The following is a 19,261-nucleotide window of genomic DNA, read 5'->3' as shown; positions in this document are numbered from 1 at the left end:
TCCGCCACTGATGCCACCCATTTGGTCCATGTCCTGCCGCCTATAGAGAGGACACTACTGAGCATACAAGGCAACATTATAAACATGGAGTCAGTAGAACATTGCAACAAGACCTTCCCAATAACCATACTGTTATGAGTTGTCCATAACTTCGAGGTCATCGCCATGAGCACATACCCTAAGAGGCGTCTCCTTTTTTTTTCTTTTTGACAGAAAGATTGTAAGGGATGCCCCTACAACATAATTGGTGCAATAAATCTAAATTGTAAGTACCATACCTTAAACCCAGGCGGATGGAAATACATCAACCTCTTTTGCAATAGGCACAAACATGCCCTTAATCTACAGACGTCTCCTTCTTCCGCAATAGACAATGTTGTCGAAACTGTGAACAAATTAACTGAACACTTCAGCACTCCATCATCTTCTGTTGTATCCAATATTTAGAGAATCATGCATCTCACTGATGAGAGTACAACTTTGTGCGTGACGTTTGCACTGGTGTACAATTTCTATGATAAAGCAGTGTTTGGCAAAGTCAAGAAGACGTACACTATTCTAAAACATCATTTTCATCGTTTCACTTGTTTATATAGGGTCATAGCCACAATCTCGTGGATACACCATCTTCATGTGTTTTTTTATATGTTTTCATTGAGGGTCTAACCGATACTAGGAAGGGTTTATTAGCCCTTGATTTTCCAAAGACAAATTAAAGTAGATGTCATGGCACTACTTATTATTACCATCATTCCAAATTACTTATCCTAAATTTGTCTACATACGGATGTATCGAATACTAAAACATGTCTAAGATAAATAATGCGGGACGGAGGGAGTAGAACAAAATGATGTTTAGCCAATTCAAGAGACCTTTACTATTCAAAACATCATTTTCGTTAGTTCACTTGTTTACACGAGACAAGGAGCCATGGGGCCAGTGCCTCGTGGACACAACACGTTGATGAGAATGCATGTTCAAGCCCAACGCCTTAGCTATTTAAACACTTGAAGGGTCGTTGTGAGATCACTGCATATCGAAAAGTGAGAGAGCCAGGATCGACCGAGAGTAGTGATGTCGAGGACATTTCAGTTGCTGCTAGTTCTTGCACTAGTAGGAATAGTTAGAGTGGGTGGTTCCCGCGCTCATAAGAACGTCACCCACGGCCCGCACAGCTGCGGCGGCGTGGATGTCCCCTACCCGTTCGGCATCGTGGAGGATGGCGGCGGTGGCGACTACCGCACTGGGTTCCATGTCATGTGTGACGCCGGTGAGCCGGTACTGCACACCACCGGCGGTGACGGAAAGCCCATTAAGATCGGCAACTTCTCCATCAGGATGGCGGAGGTCCGCGTGTGGCTGCCCGTAGCGTGGCAGTGCTACGACTCCTCCGGCAACGTGAGTGGGTCAGACTACAATCCCCTAGAGTTCAACGACGAGGGCGTGTACCGCATCTCCCACGCCAGGAACAACCTCTTTGTCCTGGGCTGCGAAACCACGGGCTACCTCGGGAGCCAGCCGGACCAGGGCTCCGGCGAAAGCAGGTCTTACGCCCAGTTCACCGGCTGCCTCTGCTACTGCAACAACTCCCAGAGCGCGGCGAGCGGTGCCTGCTCCGGGGTAGGCTGCTGCCACGTAGAAATTCCGCCGGACCTCCTTGGCAACTGGGTGGCCTTCGTTATCTACGACCACAGGAATAAGGTCAACTTCAGCCCCTGCGATTACGCATTTGTGGCGGAGAAGAAGCATTACAGCTTCAACACCACCGACCTCAAGAGGGCACTGCGCGGGACCACCTGGGAGATGCCGGTGGTCCTCGACTGGGCCATCCGCGACAGCCCCACCTGCAAGTTGGCCAGGAAGAAGAAGGAAGGGTACGCCTGCAAAAGCTCCAACAGCCGCTGCCTCGATTCTACCAACGGACCTGGGTACATCTGCAACTGCCGACGGGGCTACGAGGGCAACCCCTATAATGAGCGTGGCTGTACCGGTAAGTTTTCCTGCTATATACTACTCCCTCGGCTCCTAAATATAAGTCTTTTTAAAGATTTTAATAAGTGAACTTATATTTAGGAGCGGAGGGAGTAGTATCTCCTGCATGATCAAATATAATTTTGAACATATATTTAGAAGAACTTTTCTGAGAATCCCTGTAAAATATTTCTCACTGCATGCATGTCTTTCTTAATGCATTGAGAAAGCTTTTTATCTAGCAGCATGCTATATATAAACACATCATGCATAACAATCACTTGTCTATTTTTTAGGTAAATCACTTGTCTTTTCAGATATACGCTAATTCACAGGGAACATTTTTTCTTCTGGAATTTGCTAATTCTGAGGCAACTATTTTTTTCCCAATCATACTCAATTACCCATTCTTTCTTAAACAGTTGAAGTTCTCAATTTATCCCAAGTAAAATATCTTTAAGTTTTGCCAAGTCTATAAAAAATATAGCGGCATCTATAGGTTCAACCTCATATAGTATGAAATATATTTATGATGAATGTAATGAGATAAATGTCATCTTGTGACTTAGACAAAACCTAGAAGTTTAAGTATTTTGAAACCGGGGGGGGGGGGGGGGGGGGTGTTAAGTATTTATGGTATAACAATTTTGTTCTTCTCTCATCTATTAAAAGACCTTCATCTCAATCAGCATGAAAAAATAATCTAAAATTCTAGAAAGAAACTAGGAAATTTGAGGTGTCAAAATCGAATATGTGATTTGTTAAAGAAAGTCTAAACATTAATATGGATAATTAGAAGGTCATAAATCAGAGGTACGAGCATTTTTTATTTTGTACAACACGTTTTTTCTATAACAACAATAAGAGAGCATTTCATAATAAACATGTCTGGATTTTTTACTATCTAGAACAATCTAGATCTCTTAGTAAAAGAACTACATGTTAATCAACATGAGAAAGATCTAAGAGTAGAAGAAAGGAAATAGGATATACAAGGCATTAGAGAGAATACCTGATTTTGTTCAAACAATAATAATTTAGATGAGTAGAATGAAGTAAATTAGACATATTTGTGATTGTCCACAACACCTCTTCCATAAGGAAAATAGGAGAGCGCTCATGAAAAAAAAATAAAAATCAAGATCTTTTCTATGAAAACTAGCATGGGGTCCCATGCAAGCGTTTGGGAAACACCATTAATTATTTATTTTCAATTTACACATGCTTATCTATAATATAAGTAAAGTTGATGAATCCAGATATATATGTTCATTTTGTGTGTACAAATGAAAGTTGTATGCGATATTAAATATTTACATGGAAGAATTATAAAATGAAATAACATAAATGGTGGAATTATGTCACTGGGTGGCAGCGGAAAATCATTGGTTTTGATTTGTCTAGGCAAAATAATATTTTATTTCTAAATTTAGGCAACCTTATCAACTTAATCAACATTAAGTCATCCCCTAAAAAAGGATAATTATGAGGGTCATCCAGACATCCAGGCAGACGGATGATGGACGATCACGCCATTAGATAGTTCATGAAATTAATATATTGTTCACCTCTTATGAGGTTATGATATGCTCATATTCGGTGTATCAATTTTTGTTGGTATCGACGTTTTTTAGCTGCAATTGTAATGTATTGAATATGAAATGTTTAGATACAGTTGTGGTGATATATTAAATATTATCTATTTAGGTATAGTATTGAAAACCACTAGCTGTGATATAGTATGTCTCGGTACAATTATGACTGAATTATTTAGGCGCAGTTCCGAGAATCTAGGGGACACTATTGCTTTAGAAACGATTGTCAAGACATACCGATTGTTATATATGTGTGTACACTTTCTGAAAATACATCGGTATAATTTATTTTGAAACGACATGATGTTTGTACTACATAGAATTATGAATATTTTGTTTTACAAACAAGATGCTCTATTATTCGGAAATGATGTGGTGTTGTACAATCAATTTTTCATATAAAAATTTGGTTTATAAAACTTAACACTGTCAAAGAGAACATAATATAATGTTCGTGTTCTATATATTGGCAGTGTCACTTGTATATTTAGGAGTGTGAGACCATCTAGTTCAATAATATCATATTGCACCAAATTCTTGACGACATTAATAAAGTTAGTATATCGAGAAGTTATTAAAAGATCCCTAACAAAACGTAGTAGGTTTTTAAGGTTTACAAAATAAATAATAAAAAGTAGCAGACTTTGCTAGTGTCAAAATATGTGCCTAGTCCTTTCCATCAGTTCGGACTTTTGACAAATTTGGCTAGCGCATTAGTTCAATATGGTATATATTAGGGCATCTCTAGCCGTTGGCCCCCCAGGACGCATAAAAATCGCCCCCTGGGGGCGAGCCGGCGATACAATCGGCGCTGGGGGCGGTTTTGCGCCCAGTCGTCGCCCCCAGGCGCCGAAATTGGCCCACTTTGCAGCACAATTTCGGCCAATAAAGGGCCCATATGGGCGAGAATAGGCCCATATTCGACGTGGTTTCGCCGTGTCTCGGCGTTAAATTATCAACACAATTATTTCTTATCACATATTTCATCACAGAAAAATCAAATACTTCAACAAAATAGTACAACAACAAATAGTTCAATACAAATTATATAGTTCAACAAATAAAAACTCGTATTTCATCACACGGCGTCCCCCTTGAGCCTCCATAGGTGCTCAATCAGATATTTCTGCAGTTGATGATGCACCTGTGGGTCTCGGATCTCCTGACGCATATTGAGATAGGCAGTCCAAGTTGCCGGTAGATGGTGATCAACTTCGGCTAGAGGACCCTGCCTGTAGTATGGTTCAGTGTCAAACACTGGGTCTTCTTGCTCGCTCTCGATGATCATGTTGTGCAAGATGACACAGCAAGTCATAATTGTTGGAAATATGCCCTAGAGGCAATAATAAAAGCATTATTATTATATTTCCTTGTTCATGATAATTGTCTTTATTCATGCTATAATTGTGTTATCCAGAAATCGTAATACATGTGTGAATAACAGACACCAACATGTCCCTAGTAAGCCTCTAGTTGACTAGCTCGTTGATCAACAGATAGTCATGGTTTCCTGACTATGGACATTGGATGTCATTGATAACGAGATCACATCATTAGGAGAATGATGTGATGGACAAGACCCAATCCTAAACATAGCATGAGATCGTATAGTTCGTTTGCTAGAGTTTTTCCAATGTCAAGTATCTTTTCCTTAGACCATGAGATCGTGTAACTCCCGGATACCGTAAGAATGCTTTGGGTATACCAAACGTCACAACGTAACTGGGTGACTATAAAGGTAGACTACGGGTATCTCCGAAAGTGTCTGTTGGGTTGACATGGATCAAGACTGGGATTTGTCACTCCGTATGACGGAGAGGTATCGTTGGGCCACTCGGTAATGCATCATCATAATGAGCTCAAAGTGACCAAGTGTCTGGTCACGGGATCATGCATTACGGTACGAGTAAAGTGACTTGCCGGTAACGAGATTGAACGAGGTATTGGGATACCGACGATCGAATCTCGGGCAAGTAACATATCGATTGACAAAGGGAATTGCATACGGGGTTGATTGAATCCTCGACATCGTGGTTCATCCGATGAGATCCTCGTGGAGCATGTGGGAGCCAACATGGATATCCAGATCCCGCTGTTGGTTATTGACCGGAGAGTCGTCTCGGTCATGTCTGCTTGTCTCCCGAACCCGTAGGGTCTACACACTTAAGGTTCGGTGACGCTAGGGTTGTGAAGATATGTATATGCAGAAACCCGAATGTTGTTCGGAGTCCCGGATGAGATCCCGGACGTCACGAGGAGTTCCGGAATGGTCCGGAGGTAAAGAATTATATATAGGAAGTGCTGTTTCGGCCATCGGGACAAGTTTCGGGGTCGCCGGTATTGTACCGGGACCACCGGAAGGGTCCCGGGGGTCCACCGGGTGGGGCCACCTATCCCGGAGGGCCCCATGGGCTGAAGTGGGAGGGAACCCAGCCCATAGTGGGCTGGGGCACCACCCCCCTAGGGCCCATGCGGCTAGGGTTGAGGGGAAACCCTAAAGGGGGCGCCCCCTTGCTTGGGGGGCAAGCCCCCCACCCTAGGCCGCCGCCCCCCTAGTAGATTCCATCTACTAGGGCCGGCGCCCCCCCTAGCACCCCTATATATAGTGGGGGAGAGGAGGGACTTCATACCCCAGCCCCTGGCGCCTCCCTCTCTCCCCGTTACGTCTCTCTCTCGTAGTATAGGCAAAGCCCTGCTACTGTGACGCCCTGCATCCACCACCACGCCGTCATGCTGCTGGATCTTCATCAACCTCTCCTTCCCCCTTGCTGGATCAAGAAGGAGGAGACGTCTCCCGTCCCGTACGTGTGTTGAACGCGGAGGTGCCGTCCGTTCGGCGCTTGGTCATCGGTGATTTGGATCACGTCGTGTTCGACTACATCATCACCGTTCTTTGAACGCTTCCGTACGCGATCTACAAAGGTATGTAGATGCATCTGATGAATCGTTGCTAGATGAACTCCTAGATGGATCTTGGTGAAACGAGTAAGAAAAGTTTTGTTTTCTGCAACGTTCCCCAACAGTGGCATCATGAGCTAGGTCTATGCGTAGTTCTTCTTGCGCGAGTAGAACACAATTTGTTGTGGGCGTAGATTTGTCAACTTTCTTGCCGCTACTAGTCTTTTCTTGCTTCAGCGGCATTGTGGGATGAAGCAGCCCGGACCAACCTTACACGTACGCTTACGTGAGACCGGTTCCACCGACTAACATGCACTAGTTGCATAAGGTGGCTGGCGGGTGTCTGTCTCTCCCACTTTAGTTGGAGCGGATTCGATGAACAGGGTCCTTATGAAGGGTAAATAGAAGTTGACAAATCACGTTGTGGCTTTAACGTAGGTAAGAAGACGTTCTTGCTAGAACCCTAATTCAGCCACGTAAAACTTGCAACAACAATTAGAGGACGTCTAACTTGTTTTGCAGCAAGTGGTTTGTGATATGATATGGCCAAAGTTGTGATGAATGATGAATGATCTATATGTGATGTATGAGATGTTCATGCTATTGTAATAGAAATCACGACTTGCATGTCGATGAGTATGATAACCGGCAGGAGCCATAGGAGTTGTCTTTATTCTTTTATATGACCTGCGTGTCATTGAGAAACGCCATGTAAATTACTTTACTTTATTGCTAAATGCGTTAGCCATAGTAGTAGAAGTAATAGTTGGCGAGCAACTTCATGGAGACACGATGATGGAGATCATGATGATGGAGATCATGGTGTCAAGCCGGTGACAAGATGATCATGGAGCCCCAAGATGGAGATCAAAGGAGCTATGTGATATTGGCCATATCATGTCACGTTTATTATTTGATTGCATGTGATGTTTATCATGTTTTGCATCTTGTTTACTTAGAACGACGGTAGTAAATAAGATGATCCCTCATAATAATTTCAAGAAGTGTTCCCCCTAACTGTGCACCGTTGCGACAGTTCGCTGTTTCAAAACACCACGTGATGATCGGGTGTTTTATTCAGTCGTTCACATACAACGGGTGTAAGACAGATTTACACATGCAAACACTTAGGTTGACTTGACGAGCCTAGCATGTACAGACATGGCCTCGGAACACAGAAGACCGAAAGGTCGAGCATGAGTCGTATAGAAGATACGATCAACATGAAGATGTTCACCGATGTTGACTAGTCCGTCTCACGTGATGATCGGACACGGCCTAGTTAACTCGGATCATGTAATACTTAGATGACTAGAGGGATGTCTAATCTAAGTGGGAGTTCATTAATTATTTGATTAGATGAACTTAATTATCATGAACTTAGTCTAAAATATTTTACAATATGTCTTGTAGATCAAATGGCCCACGTAGTCCTCAACTTCAACGCGTTCCTAGAGAAAACCAAGCTGAAAGACGATGGCAGCAACTATACGGACTGGGTCCAGAACCTGAGGATCATCCTCATAGCTGCCAAGAAAGATTATGTCCTACAAGCACCGCTAGGTGAAGCTCCCGTCCCACAGAACCAAGACGTTATGAACGCTTGGCAGACACGTGTTGACGACTACTCCCTCGTTCAGTGCGGCATGCTTTACAGCTTAGAGCCGGGGCTCCAAAAACGTTTTGAGAGACATGGAGCATATGAGATGTTCGAAGAGCTGAAAATGGTTTTTCAAGCTCATGCCCGGATCGAGAGATATGAAGTCTCCGATAAGTTCTTCAGTTGTAAGATGGAGGAAAATAGTTCTGTCAGTGAGCACATACTCACTATGTCTGGGTTACATAACCGCTTGACTCAGCTGGGAGTTAATCTCCCGGATGATGCGGTCATTGACAGAATCCTCTAGTCGCTTCCACCAAGCTACAAGAGCTTTGTGATGAACTTCAACATGCAGGGGATGCAAAAGACCATTCCTAAGTTGTTCTCAATGCTGAAATCAGCGGAGGTAGAAGTCAAGAAGGAACATCAAGTGTTGATGGTCAATAAAACCACTAAGTTCAAGAAAGGCAAGGGTAAAAAGAACTTCAAGAAGGGCGGCAAGGAGGTTGCCGCGCCCGGCAAGCAAGCTCCCGGGAAGAAGCCAAAGAATGGACCCAAGCCCGAGACTGAGTGCTTTTATTGCAAGGGAAGCGGTCACTGGAAGCGGAACTGTCCTAAATACTTAGCAGACAAGAAGGCCGGCAAAACAAAAGGTATATGTGATATACATGTAATTGATGTGTACCTTACTAGTGTCCGTAGTAGCTCCTGGGTATTTGATACCGGTGCAGTTGCTCACATTTGTAACTCAAAGCAGGGGCTGCGGAATAAGAGGAAACTGGCAAAGGACGAGGTGACGATGCGCGTCGGGAATGGTTCCAAGGTCAATGTGATCGCCGTCGGCACGCTACCTCTATATCTACCTTCGGGATTAGTTTTAAACCTTAATAATTGTTATTTAGTGCCAGCTTTGAGCATGAACATTGTATCGGGATCTCGTTTAATTCGAGATGGCTACTCATTTAAATCCGAGAATAATGGTTGTTCTATTTATATGAGAGATATGTTTTATGGTCATGCTCCTATGGTGAATGGTTTATTCTTTATGAATCTCAAACGTGATACTACACATGTTCATAATGTGAGTACCAAAAGATGTAAGGTTGATAATGATAGTCCCACATACTTGTGGCACTGCCGCCTTGGTCACATAGGTGTCAAACGCATGAAGAAGCTCCATGCAGATGGACTTTTAGAGTCTCTTGATTATGAATCATTTGACACGTGCGAACCATGCCTCATGGGTAAGATGACCAAGACTCCGTTCTCAGGAACAATGGAGCGAGCAACCAACTTATTGGAAATCATACATACTGATGTATGCGGTCCAATGAGTGTTGAGGCTCGCGGTGGCTATCGTTATGTTCTCACCCTCACTGATGACTTGAGTAGATATGGGTATATCTACTTAATGAAACACAAGTCTGAAACCTTTGAAAAGTTCAAGGAATTTCAGAGTGAGGTTGAAAATCAACGATACAGGAAAATCAAGTTTCTACGATCAGATCGTGGAGGAGAATACTTGAGTCACGAATTTGGCACACACTTAAGAAAATGTGGAATAGTTTCACAACTCACGCCGCCTGGAACACCTCAGCGTAACGGTGTGTCCGAACGTCGTAATCGCACTCTATTAGATATGGTGCGATCTATGATGTCTCTTGCCGATTTACCGCTATCTTTTTGGGGCTATGCTTTAGAGACAGCTGCATTCACTTTAAATAGGGCTCCGTCGAAATCCGTTGAGACGACACCGTATGAATTATGGTTTGGGAAGAAACCTAAGCTGTCGTTTCTAAAAGTTTGGGGATGCGATGCTTATGTCAAGAAACTTCAACCTGAAAAGCTCGAACCCAAGTCAGAAAAATGCGTCTTCATAGGATACCCAAAATAAACTATTGGGTACACCTTCTACCTCAGATCCGAAGGCAAGATCTTTGTTGCCAAGAATGGGTCCTTTCTAGAGAAAGAGTTTCTCTCGAAAGAAGTAAGTGGGAGGAAAGTAGAGCTTGATGAATTATTACCTCTTGAACCGGAAAATGGCGCAACTCAAGAAAATGTTCCTGAGGTGCCTGCACCGACTAGAGAGGAAGTTGATGATAATGATCAAGATACTTCTGATCAAGTTCCTACTGAAATTCGAAGGTCCACAAGGACACGTTCCGCACCAGAGTGGTACGGCAACCCTGTCTTGGAAATCATGTTGTTAGACAATGGTGAACCTTCGAATTATGAAGAAGCGATGGCGGGCCCGGATTCCGACAAATGGCTAGAAGCCATGAAATCCGAGATAGGATCCATGTATGAAAATGAAGTATGGACTTTGACTGACTTGCCCGTTGAACGGCGAGCCATAGAAAATAAATGGATCTTTAAGAGGAAGACAGACGCGGATGGTAATGTGACCATCTATAAAGCTCGACTTGTCGCTAAGGGTTATCGACAAGTTCAAGAGGTTGACTACGATGAGACTTTCTCACCGGTAGCGAAGCTAAAGTCCGTCAGAATCATGTTAGCAATTGCCGCATTCTACGATTATGAGATATGGCAAATGGACGTCAAAACGGCATTCCTTAATGGTTTCCTTAAGGAAGAATTGTATATGATGCAGCCGGAAGGTTTTGTCGATCCTAAGAATGCTAACAAGGTGTGCAAGCTCCAACGCTCGATTTATGGGCTGGTGCAAGCATCTCGGAGTTGGAACATTCACTTTGATGAGATGATCAAAGCGTTTGGGTTTACGCAGACTTATGGAGAAGCCTGCGTTTACAAGAAAGTGAGTGGGAGCTCTGTAGCATTTCTCATATTATATGTAGATGACATACTTTTGATGGGAAATGATATAGAACTCTTGGATAGCATCAAGGCCTACTTGAATAAGAGTTTTTCAATGAAGGACCTTGGAGAAGCTGCTTATATATTAGGCATCAAAATCTATAGAGATAGATCGAGACGCCTCATAGGTCTTTCACAAAGCACATACCTTGATAAGATATTGAAGAAGTTCAATATGGATCAATCTAAGAAGGGGTTCTTACCTGTGTTACAAGGTATGAAATTGAGCTCAGCTCAATGTCCGACCACGTCAGAAGATATAGAAGAGATGAGCGTCATCCCCTATGCATCAGCCATAGGTTCTATTATGTATGCCCTGCTATGTACCAGACCTGATGTAAACCTTGCCGTAAGTTTGGTAGGAAGGTACCAAAGTAATCCCGGCAAGGAACACTGGACAGCGGTCAAGAATATCCTGAAGTACCTGAAAAGGACTAAGGAAATGTTTCTCGTTTATGGAGGTGACGAAGAGCTCGTCGTAAAGGGTTACGTCGACGCTAGCTTCGACACAGATCTGGATGACTCTAAGTCACAGACCGGATACGTGTATATTTTGAATGGTGGGGCAGTAAGCTGGTGCAGTTGCAAGCAAAGCGTCGTGGCGGGATCTACATGTGAAGCGGAGTACATGGCAGCCTCGGAGGCAGCACATGAAGCAATATGGGTGAAGGAGTTCATCACCGACCTAGGAGTCATACCCAATGCGTCGAGGCCAATCAAACTTTTCTGTGACAACAATGGAGCTATTGCACTTGCCAAGGAGCCCAGGTTTCACAAGAAGACAAGGCACATCAAGCGTCGCTTCAACTCCATTCGTGAAAATGTTCAAGATGGAGACATAGAGATTTGTAAAGTACATACGGACCTGAATGTAGCAGATCCGTTGACTAAACCTCTCCCTAGAGCAAAACATGATCAACACCAGAATTCCATGGGTGTTCGATTCATCACAATGTAACTAGATTATTGACTCTAGTGCAAGTGGGAGACTGTTGGAAATATGCCCTAGAGGCAATAATAAAAGCATTATTATTATATTTCCTTGTTCATGATAATTGTCTTTATTCATGCTATAGTTGTGTTATCCGGAAATCGTAATACATGTGTGAATAACAGACACCAACATGTCCCTAGTAAGCCTCTAGTTGACTAGCTCGTTGATCAACAGATAGTCATGGTTTCCTGACTATGGACATTGGATGTCATTGATAACGAGATCACATCATTAGGAGAATGATGTGATGGACAAGACCCAATCCTAAACATAGCATGAGATCGTATAGTTCGTTTGCTAGAGTTTTTCCAATGTCAAGTATCTTTTCCTTAGACCATGAGATTGTGTAACTCCCGGATACCGTAAGAATGCTTTGGGTATACCAAACGTCACAACGTAACTGGGTGACTATAAAGGTAGACTACGGGTATCTCCGAAAGTGTCTGTTGGGTTGACATGGATCAAGACTGGTATTTGTCACTCCGTATGACGGAGAGGTATCGCTGGGCCCACTCGGTAATGCATCATCATAAAGAGCTCAAAGTGACCAAGTGTCTGGTCACGGGATCATGCATTACGGTACGAGTAAAGTGACTTGCCGGTAACGAGATTGAACGAGGTATTGGGATACCGACGATCGAATCTCGGGCAAGTAACATATCGATTGACAAAGGGAATTGCATACGGGGTTGATTGAATCCTCGACATCGTGGTTCATCCGATGAGATCATCATGGAGCATGTGGGAGCCAACATGGGTATCCAGATCCCGCTGTTGGTTATTGACCGGAGAGTTGTCTCGGTCATGTCTGCTTGTCTCCCGAACTCGTAGGGTCTACACACTTAAGGTTCGGTGACGGTAGAGTTGTGAAGATATGTATATGCAGTAACCCGAATGTTGTTCGGAGTCCCGGATGAGATCCCGGACGTCACGAGGAGTTCCGGAATGGTCCGGAGGTAAAGAATTATATATAGGAAGTGCTGTTTCGGCCATCGGGACAAGTTTCGGGGTCGCCGGTATTGTACCGGGACCACCGGAAGGGTCCCGGGGGTCCACCGGGTGGGGCCACCTATCCCGGAGGGCCCCATGGGCTGAAGTGGGAGGGAACCCAGCCCATAGTGGGCTGGGGCGCCACCCCCCTAGGGCCCATGCGGCTAGGGTTGAGGGGAAACCCTAAAGGGGGCGCCCCCTTGCTTGGGGGGCAAGCCCCCCACCCTAGGCCGCCGCCCCCCTAGTAGATTCCATCTACTAGGGCCGGCGCCCCCCCTAGCACCCCTATATATAGTGGGGGAGAGGAGGGACTTCATACCCCAGCCCCTGGCGCCTCCCTCTCTCCCCGTTACGTCTCTCTCTCGTAGTATAGGCGAAGCCCTGCTACTGTGACGCCCTGCATCCACCACCACGCCGTCGTGCTGCTGGATCTTCATCAACCTCTCCTTCCCCCTTGCTGGATCAAGAAGGAGGAGACGTCTCCCGTCCCGTACGTGTGTTGAACGCGGAGGTGCCGTCCGTTCGGCGCTTGGTCATCGGTGATTTGGATCACGTCGTGTTCGACTACATCATCACCGTTCTTTGAACGCTTCCGTACGCGATCTACAAAGGTATGTAGATGCATCTGATGACTCGTTGCTAGATGAACTCCTAGATGGATCTTGGTGAAACGAGTAAGAAAATTTTTGTTTTCTGCAACGTTCCCCAACAATAATCTCCCACATTTGATCTTTGGACCAGGTCTGAGCGGGGTACCAAACAACAGCGAATCGAGATTGGAGCACACCAAATGCCCGCTCGACATCCTTCCTTCAAGCCTCCTGAACTTTCGCAAACCAGGCGTTCTTGCCTCCTACCGCAGGGTTTGAGATCGTCTTCACAAATGTCGACCATCTCGGATAGATGCCATCTGCTAGGTAGTACCCCTTGTTGTATTGGTGCCCATTGATCTCGAAGTTCACGGGAGGAGAATGGCCCTCAACGAGCTTGGCAAAAACAGGAGAGCACTGCAGCATGTTGATGTCATTGTGAGTTACTGGCATACCAAAGAAGGAGTGCCAAATCCAGAGGTCCTGTATGGCTACCGCCTCAAGCACCACACTGCAACCGCCTTTGGCGCCTTTGTACATCCCCTGCCAACCAAATGGGCAATTCTTTCATTTCCAATGCATGCAGTCGATGCTTCCAAGCATCCCAGGAAATCCTCTTGCTGCATTCTGGGCTAGGATCCGAGCAGTGTCTTCCGCATTGGGTGTTCTCAAGTATTGTGGCCCAAACACTGCCACCACTGCCCGACAGAACTTGTAGAAACACTCTATGCTGGTGGACTTGGCCATGCGCCCATAGTCGTCGAGTGAATCACTGGGAGCTCCATATGCAAGCATCCTCATCGCTGTCGTGCACTTCTGGATGGAGGTGAATCCAAGAGCGCCAGTGCAATCCATCTTGCACTTGAAGTAGTTGTCGAACTCCCGGATGGAATTCACAATCCTGAGGAAGAGCTTTCGGCTCATCCGGTAACGGCGCCGAAATGTTTTCTCGCCATGAAGTGGAGCATCGGCGAAGTAGTCGGAATAGAGCATGCAGTAGCCTTCGAGACGATGCCGGTTCTTTGATTTCACCCGCCCCGGCGCCGAGCCACCTCGCCGCGGCTTTTCATTGCTCGCCATCAGCTGGGCGAGGGCGGCGAGCACCATGAGATGCTCTTCTTCCTGGACGTCGGCCGCGGCTTCCTCCTCCAGCAGCGCGGCGAGCTCTTCCTCGTCATCCGAGTCCATCGCCTGAGTCAGGCAAAACGCCGAACACCTTGCCCTCGGTGGGCGTGTACCCGCCGCTAAACCGCGCCTCCGTGGCCGGAAACGGCGGCCAGAAACGCCTAGCTGCTGTGGGAGGGGCTGCCGTGGCGAAGCACTACTATTTTTCGACGGGGAATGGCTATCTAGCGGAGTAGGGCGGCGGCCGTCGCCGGGATATAGTTAGTGGTGGCCGAGGGCGCGGGGGTGCGAGGCGAGTCAGGGGAAGAAAACATTGACTTTTCCCCTGTCGGTGTGGGCCAGGCGTGCTTTTCCCTAGCGCCGGAGCCCCCAACTGCTCCCCAACGCGCCGGGTTCGGCCTGTGACCGCCGGGCGGAAAAAAGGTCCGAACCGGCGATTTTCGGCGTCCTGGGGGCGCGACTGGGCCGTTTTTTCGGCGCTGGCGCCGAAAAAGTGGCCTGGAGGGCCTGTTGGGGGCGCGGCTGGAGATGCCCTTAGAGCCACAAGGTCTCAGGATCAAATCCTGGCCAATGAACTATTTATATAAAAAATAGTTGTGATCTAATCTTGATCCCACGTCTAAGGTCTTCCTGGACGTCCACAGCCTAGATGTGAGGGTGGTGTTAAAAAATGTTGCCTAGTCCTTTCCATCAGTTCGGACTTTTGCAAAATTTGGCTAACGCACCAGTTCGATAGCTAGCAACTATCTATTTACCTATAATTTATTCACCTCTATAGGAACATCTACATGAAGAAGTTTGAATGTCTTATATGTTTATGACAAGAAAAACTTTCATTTAGCTACAAAAGAGTGACAAAACTATCAAAGTTTGGCTATTATGCATTCATATGCAGTGGTAAAATATTGGCAGAGTCACCATGCTGTTGCTCCAGTTACATGGATGGTAAGCATAGTCATTGTACCCCCTGCCCCAACCCACCCAAGAAAGTATGCAGCCTGTGGTATCTTTTTCGTTCAATTGTGCGAACTTAGTCCGGGCCTCTTATGTTCTAAGAAATTCCGCAGCAATTTTGGAGGACCTATTCCTTATGAATTGTTCCTATAAATAAAACTTGTTTGCACGATGGGCCTCTTATGTTTTTCCTGTGAACTTAGTCAGGGCCTCTTATGTTTTTCGTGTGGTTCAACACAACTTCTATTTTGTATTCATGTCATTCTAATCCTTACAGTATTAAGTATTCCATGACTTCTAAATTCTCTGGTATTTATTTCTCCCTTTTGAACATTGTGAAATCAAGGAAATCATCACTAGTTTGGATGGGAAAATAGTTGTTTTTTCGACATACTGAATGCATGGTCAGGTCAATGGTGTGTTCTGATGGTTAATTTTGATAAATAATGCAGATATAAATGAGTGTGAGCATCTTGACCACTATCCTTGCAAGGGAGACTGCGAGGACAAAGAAGGTTCTTACGAATGCACATGCCCCAAGCACACAAATAGTGCTAATCCCTTCAAAGAACGTTGCAGCCAAAATTTACCACTCGGAGCAAAGATCATCGTAGGTATGTATGTCAACTGCATGCAGTATACTATACCATTAATGCAAAAGTGTTATTGTGCATCCAATACATTTTTACTATCTTCGATTCTCTATTTTGTTTGCATCCTCTATATATTTGCAGATTGCATGCCTTCATTTGTTCATCCGTGACTTCTTCAGAACACGGAAGCTTCTGACACATAATTTAACTGTTAATTTTCATTTGAATGAACTAATTAAGGCAAGAGCAAGTTGCGAGCTATCTCATGGTTGCATGATGAAAGCATTTTTTCCCTTGCAATTCAGTTCATATTGCTTATTGGATCTACGCAATGGGTAGCATGGGAGGAGAAATAGGGGATTCTGGAATTTGAAGGAGATTAATTTACAATAAAACTAGGTGAACCTGGGCAACCCTAAGCAAGCAAATCCTTTGCTCGCGTCAATTGTTATCCTTCTAGAGCTTTGGCCACAAAGACCCAACCTTACGCAGTAGATCTCCCATTGCCGTAGGTGATTCCCAACCCTCATAAACTTGTTCTTCTTTGACAAGTTCGAATTCTCAAGCAATGCTTATTCTACTACTAAGTGCCCACCACCTAGAATTATAAGAACCTTTCTTGAGAAAAATTCATCCGGTGCCAGGGGGTTACTGGTCCAGCGAACGTGAAAGATGAGATAGGGCATCTCTAGCCGAACCCTTCAAATTTAGCCCCTTATACCTTAACTCCATATAGTCGAGGTCATCGCCGCCAAAGCCGCGCAACAGACCTTCCTTTGGCTAGGGTTACTCCGCTAGCTGGCCATTGTCGCAGCCACGACCGCCAGGTCTAGCTCGGTCTCATCGGTGGCCCGTCCATGCCCGCCCACTCCGCCGGACTCACCCAATGACACTCAATATGTTTTATATCTCATTTTGATGAAAATATGCCAAATATTGCGAAAAAAAGGATATGGGCACGGCAGACCAAATGGATCCTCCCGTTGGGTGCTGCGGCCAGGGAAAGGCGGACATTGGCCGGGCTCATTGAAGTTTCCCGAAGGGAGTAAGAAATCAGAAGGTGATTGATAAACCCACTTAAGAGACACACAACATATTAATGCCTAAAAAGGATTCACAAAAAAGATTAATGCCTAAAAAATGTGATGCTACGTAGTATTGGGTATACTCATTTCATTGGTGTGCCCATTTCTTAACTACGTTGATTTAGTTTGCCTGACACTTGGAAGTTCATATTCAGAATGGAAACACATTAACGATTTATTACTGTAATTTTCACTCTCGCTATTCTCAGTACTACAATCAAATATTAAGAACTTATAACTCATCTTTTTTATATGTGCTATTTTCTAAATCAACCACATGTAAAAAGGTAACTGTTGTCACAAGTAAACTTTTGACATTCCTTTATTTAATTTTAAAATAAGTCAATGGTAATTTGTTCCAATATTGTCTATATATTTTTGTTATACAGGTTCCATAGGGGGTCTTTTCATCATAGCTATTATGGTGTTCTTGTGGCTTCTTCACAAAGAGAAAAGAAGGATGAGAGACAATTTTGAAAAGAATGGGGGACCTATATTGGAAAAGATCAATAATATAAAGCTATTCAATAAGGAAGATATAAGGAAAATTCTGAAAAATAAGAAACTTCTCGGAAATGGTCACTTTGGTACGGTTTCCATGGGGCACACTGAGGATAAACAAGTGGTCGCTGTGAAAGAACCCATCAATCGCAAATCACCAAATGACCAATTTGTAAATGAGATCATCATTCAGTCTAGAGTCATTCACAAAAACATTGTCAAGCTCATAGGTTGTTGCCTACAATTTAAAGTCCCAACTTTGATCTATGAGTTTGTGCCCAATGGCAGCCTCGACGATATTCTTCATGGCAAGAATCATATGCCTCTAAAGTTGGGTCTACGTCTACAAATTGCTGCAGAATCAGCAGAAGGTCTAGCTTATATGCATTCAAAAACAACTACAACAATCCTCCATGGTGATGTTAAACCAGCTAATATACTTTTGAATGAAAAGTTTATGCCGAAGATCTCAGACTTTGGCATATCAAGGCTAATGGTCACTGGTATGCAAATGCAACACACTGGATATATCATTTTTGACAAGGCTTATGTTGATCCAGTATATAGGAAAACTCAACAATTGACCACCAAGAGTGATATCTATAGTTTTGGAGTTGTGCTCTTGGAGCTCATTACAAGAAAGAAAGCCTCTCATTCTGACAACAACTTACTCGGGAACTTTCTTGATACCTACACAAAGGACAAGTCTGTGACCGAGCTCCTGGATAAGGAACTTGGAGAGGATGATCAAGAAATTCTTGGTCATTTAATAGGGATGATTATGCAATGTATAAATCTTGACGTCAATCAGAGACCAGAGATGACCGATGTCGCTGAGCGTCTTCATGATATGGTGAAGAGGTTAAATAATAAATAGGATGATCTACCAAATGATCATGTGGTTTCACCGCAAGTTGATGCATGTTCCAGTTGAGAGACAAACATAGAGGAAATGAGCATGCATGTAACACTTATATGCTTATTGTGGGCTATACTTGTATTGATACAAAATTTCCTGAAGTACAAGTATGATAGGTTACCCGAGAGATGATGTAACTAATTAGAATGGTTCTCTTCCATATGTAGAAGAGGAGATATATACCTGGGCCCGAATAAATGTTACTTGTCTGTATGCGTTATGCTTGTAATGGTTAGTTTGTGATTGCTTATCTTGATGTGGTCTTAGTTTCGTAAGATGCTGTGGAACCTGAAAAGGCATGGCTAGTTTAATACAAGCCCGTGCACACAATGTAACAACAGAAACCGGACAAACTAAAGAGAGTCAGCGTGTTGCAATTGTTTTAGACTACTATATAGGGAAACACTTATATTCAGTAATCTTATTGGAGACATTTGTCAGACAGGTCATTTGCTGTCGATGCTTTCCTAATCCCAAGGCTGGTATACTTCTATGCAAACTACCCAATTTAATTGGATCCGAGAAAATCTCGCCTACCCCGTTCCAATCACCTCAAAGCATCTATAGTCAAACTCCTCAAATTGACCGGGTAGACACAGGGACCACTAAC

General features: G+C 44.3%; 1 protein-coding gene across 1 annotated transcript; it reads left to right on the top strand.

The window, feature by feature from the left end:
• The first annotated feature begins 1,044 nt into the window (after positions 1–1,044).
• Positions 1,045–18,609, top strand: LOC125555628 (wall-associated receptor kinase 2-like). Its single transcript, XM_048718519.1, has 3 exons — positions 1,045–1,991; positions 16,006–16,167; positions 17,621–18,609. The coding sequence occupies exons 1-3, from the start codon at positions 1,076–1,078 to the stop codon at positions 18,607–18,609; spliced, it is 2,067 nt and encodes a 688-aa protein (XP_048574476.1). The 5' UTR covers positions 1,045–1,075.
• Positions 18,610–19,261: the final 652 nt, after the last annotated feature.

Source organism: Triticum urartu, chromosome 5A (genome assembly GCF_056163025.1).
Source record: "Triticum urartu cultivar PI428250 chromosome 5A, HENAU_Tu73, whole genome shotgun sequence".
In the NCBI taxonomy this organism is placed as follows: domain Eukaryota; kingdom Viridiplantae; phylum Streptophyta; class Magnoliopsida; order Poales; family Poaceae; genus Triticum; species Triticum urartu.
The sequence above is the reverse complement of the archived record's forward strand: the minus strand, read 5'-3'. Positions and strand labels throughout refer to the sequence as shown.

Bases quoted from the DNA above. Each gene is read 5' to 3' on its own strand.
- LOC125555628 (XM_048718519.1), top strand. From the start codon at position 1,076: ATGTCGAGGACATTTCAGTTGCTGCTAGTTCTTGCACTAGTAGGAATA. The intron at 1,992-16,005 runs GTAAGTTTTCCT...TAAATAATGCAG, and splicing joins TAATGAGCGTGGCTGTACCG to ATATAAATGAGTGTGAGCAT. The intron at 16,168-17,620 runs GTATGTATGTCA...TTTGTTATACAG, and splicing joins CGGAGCAAAGATCATCGTAG to GTTCCATAGGGGGTCTTTTC.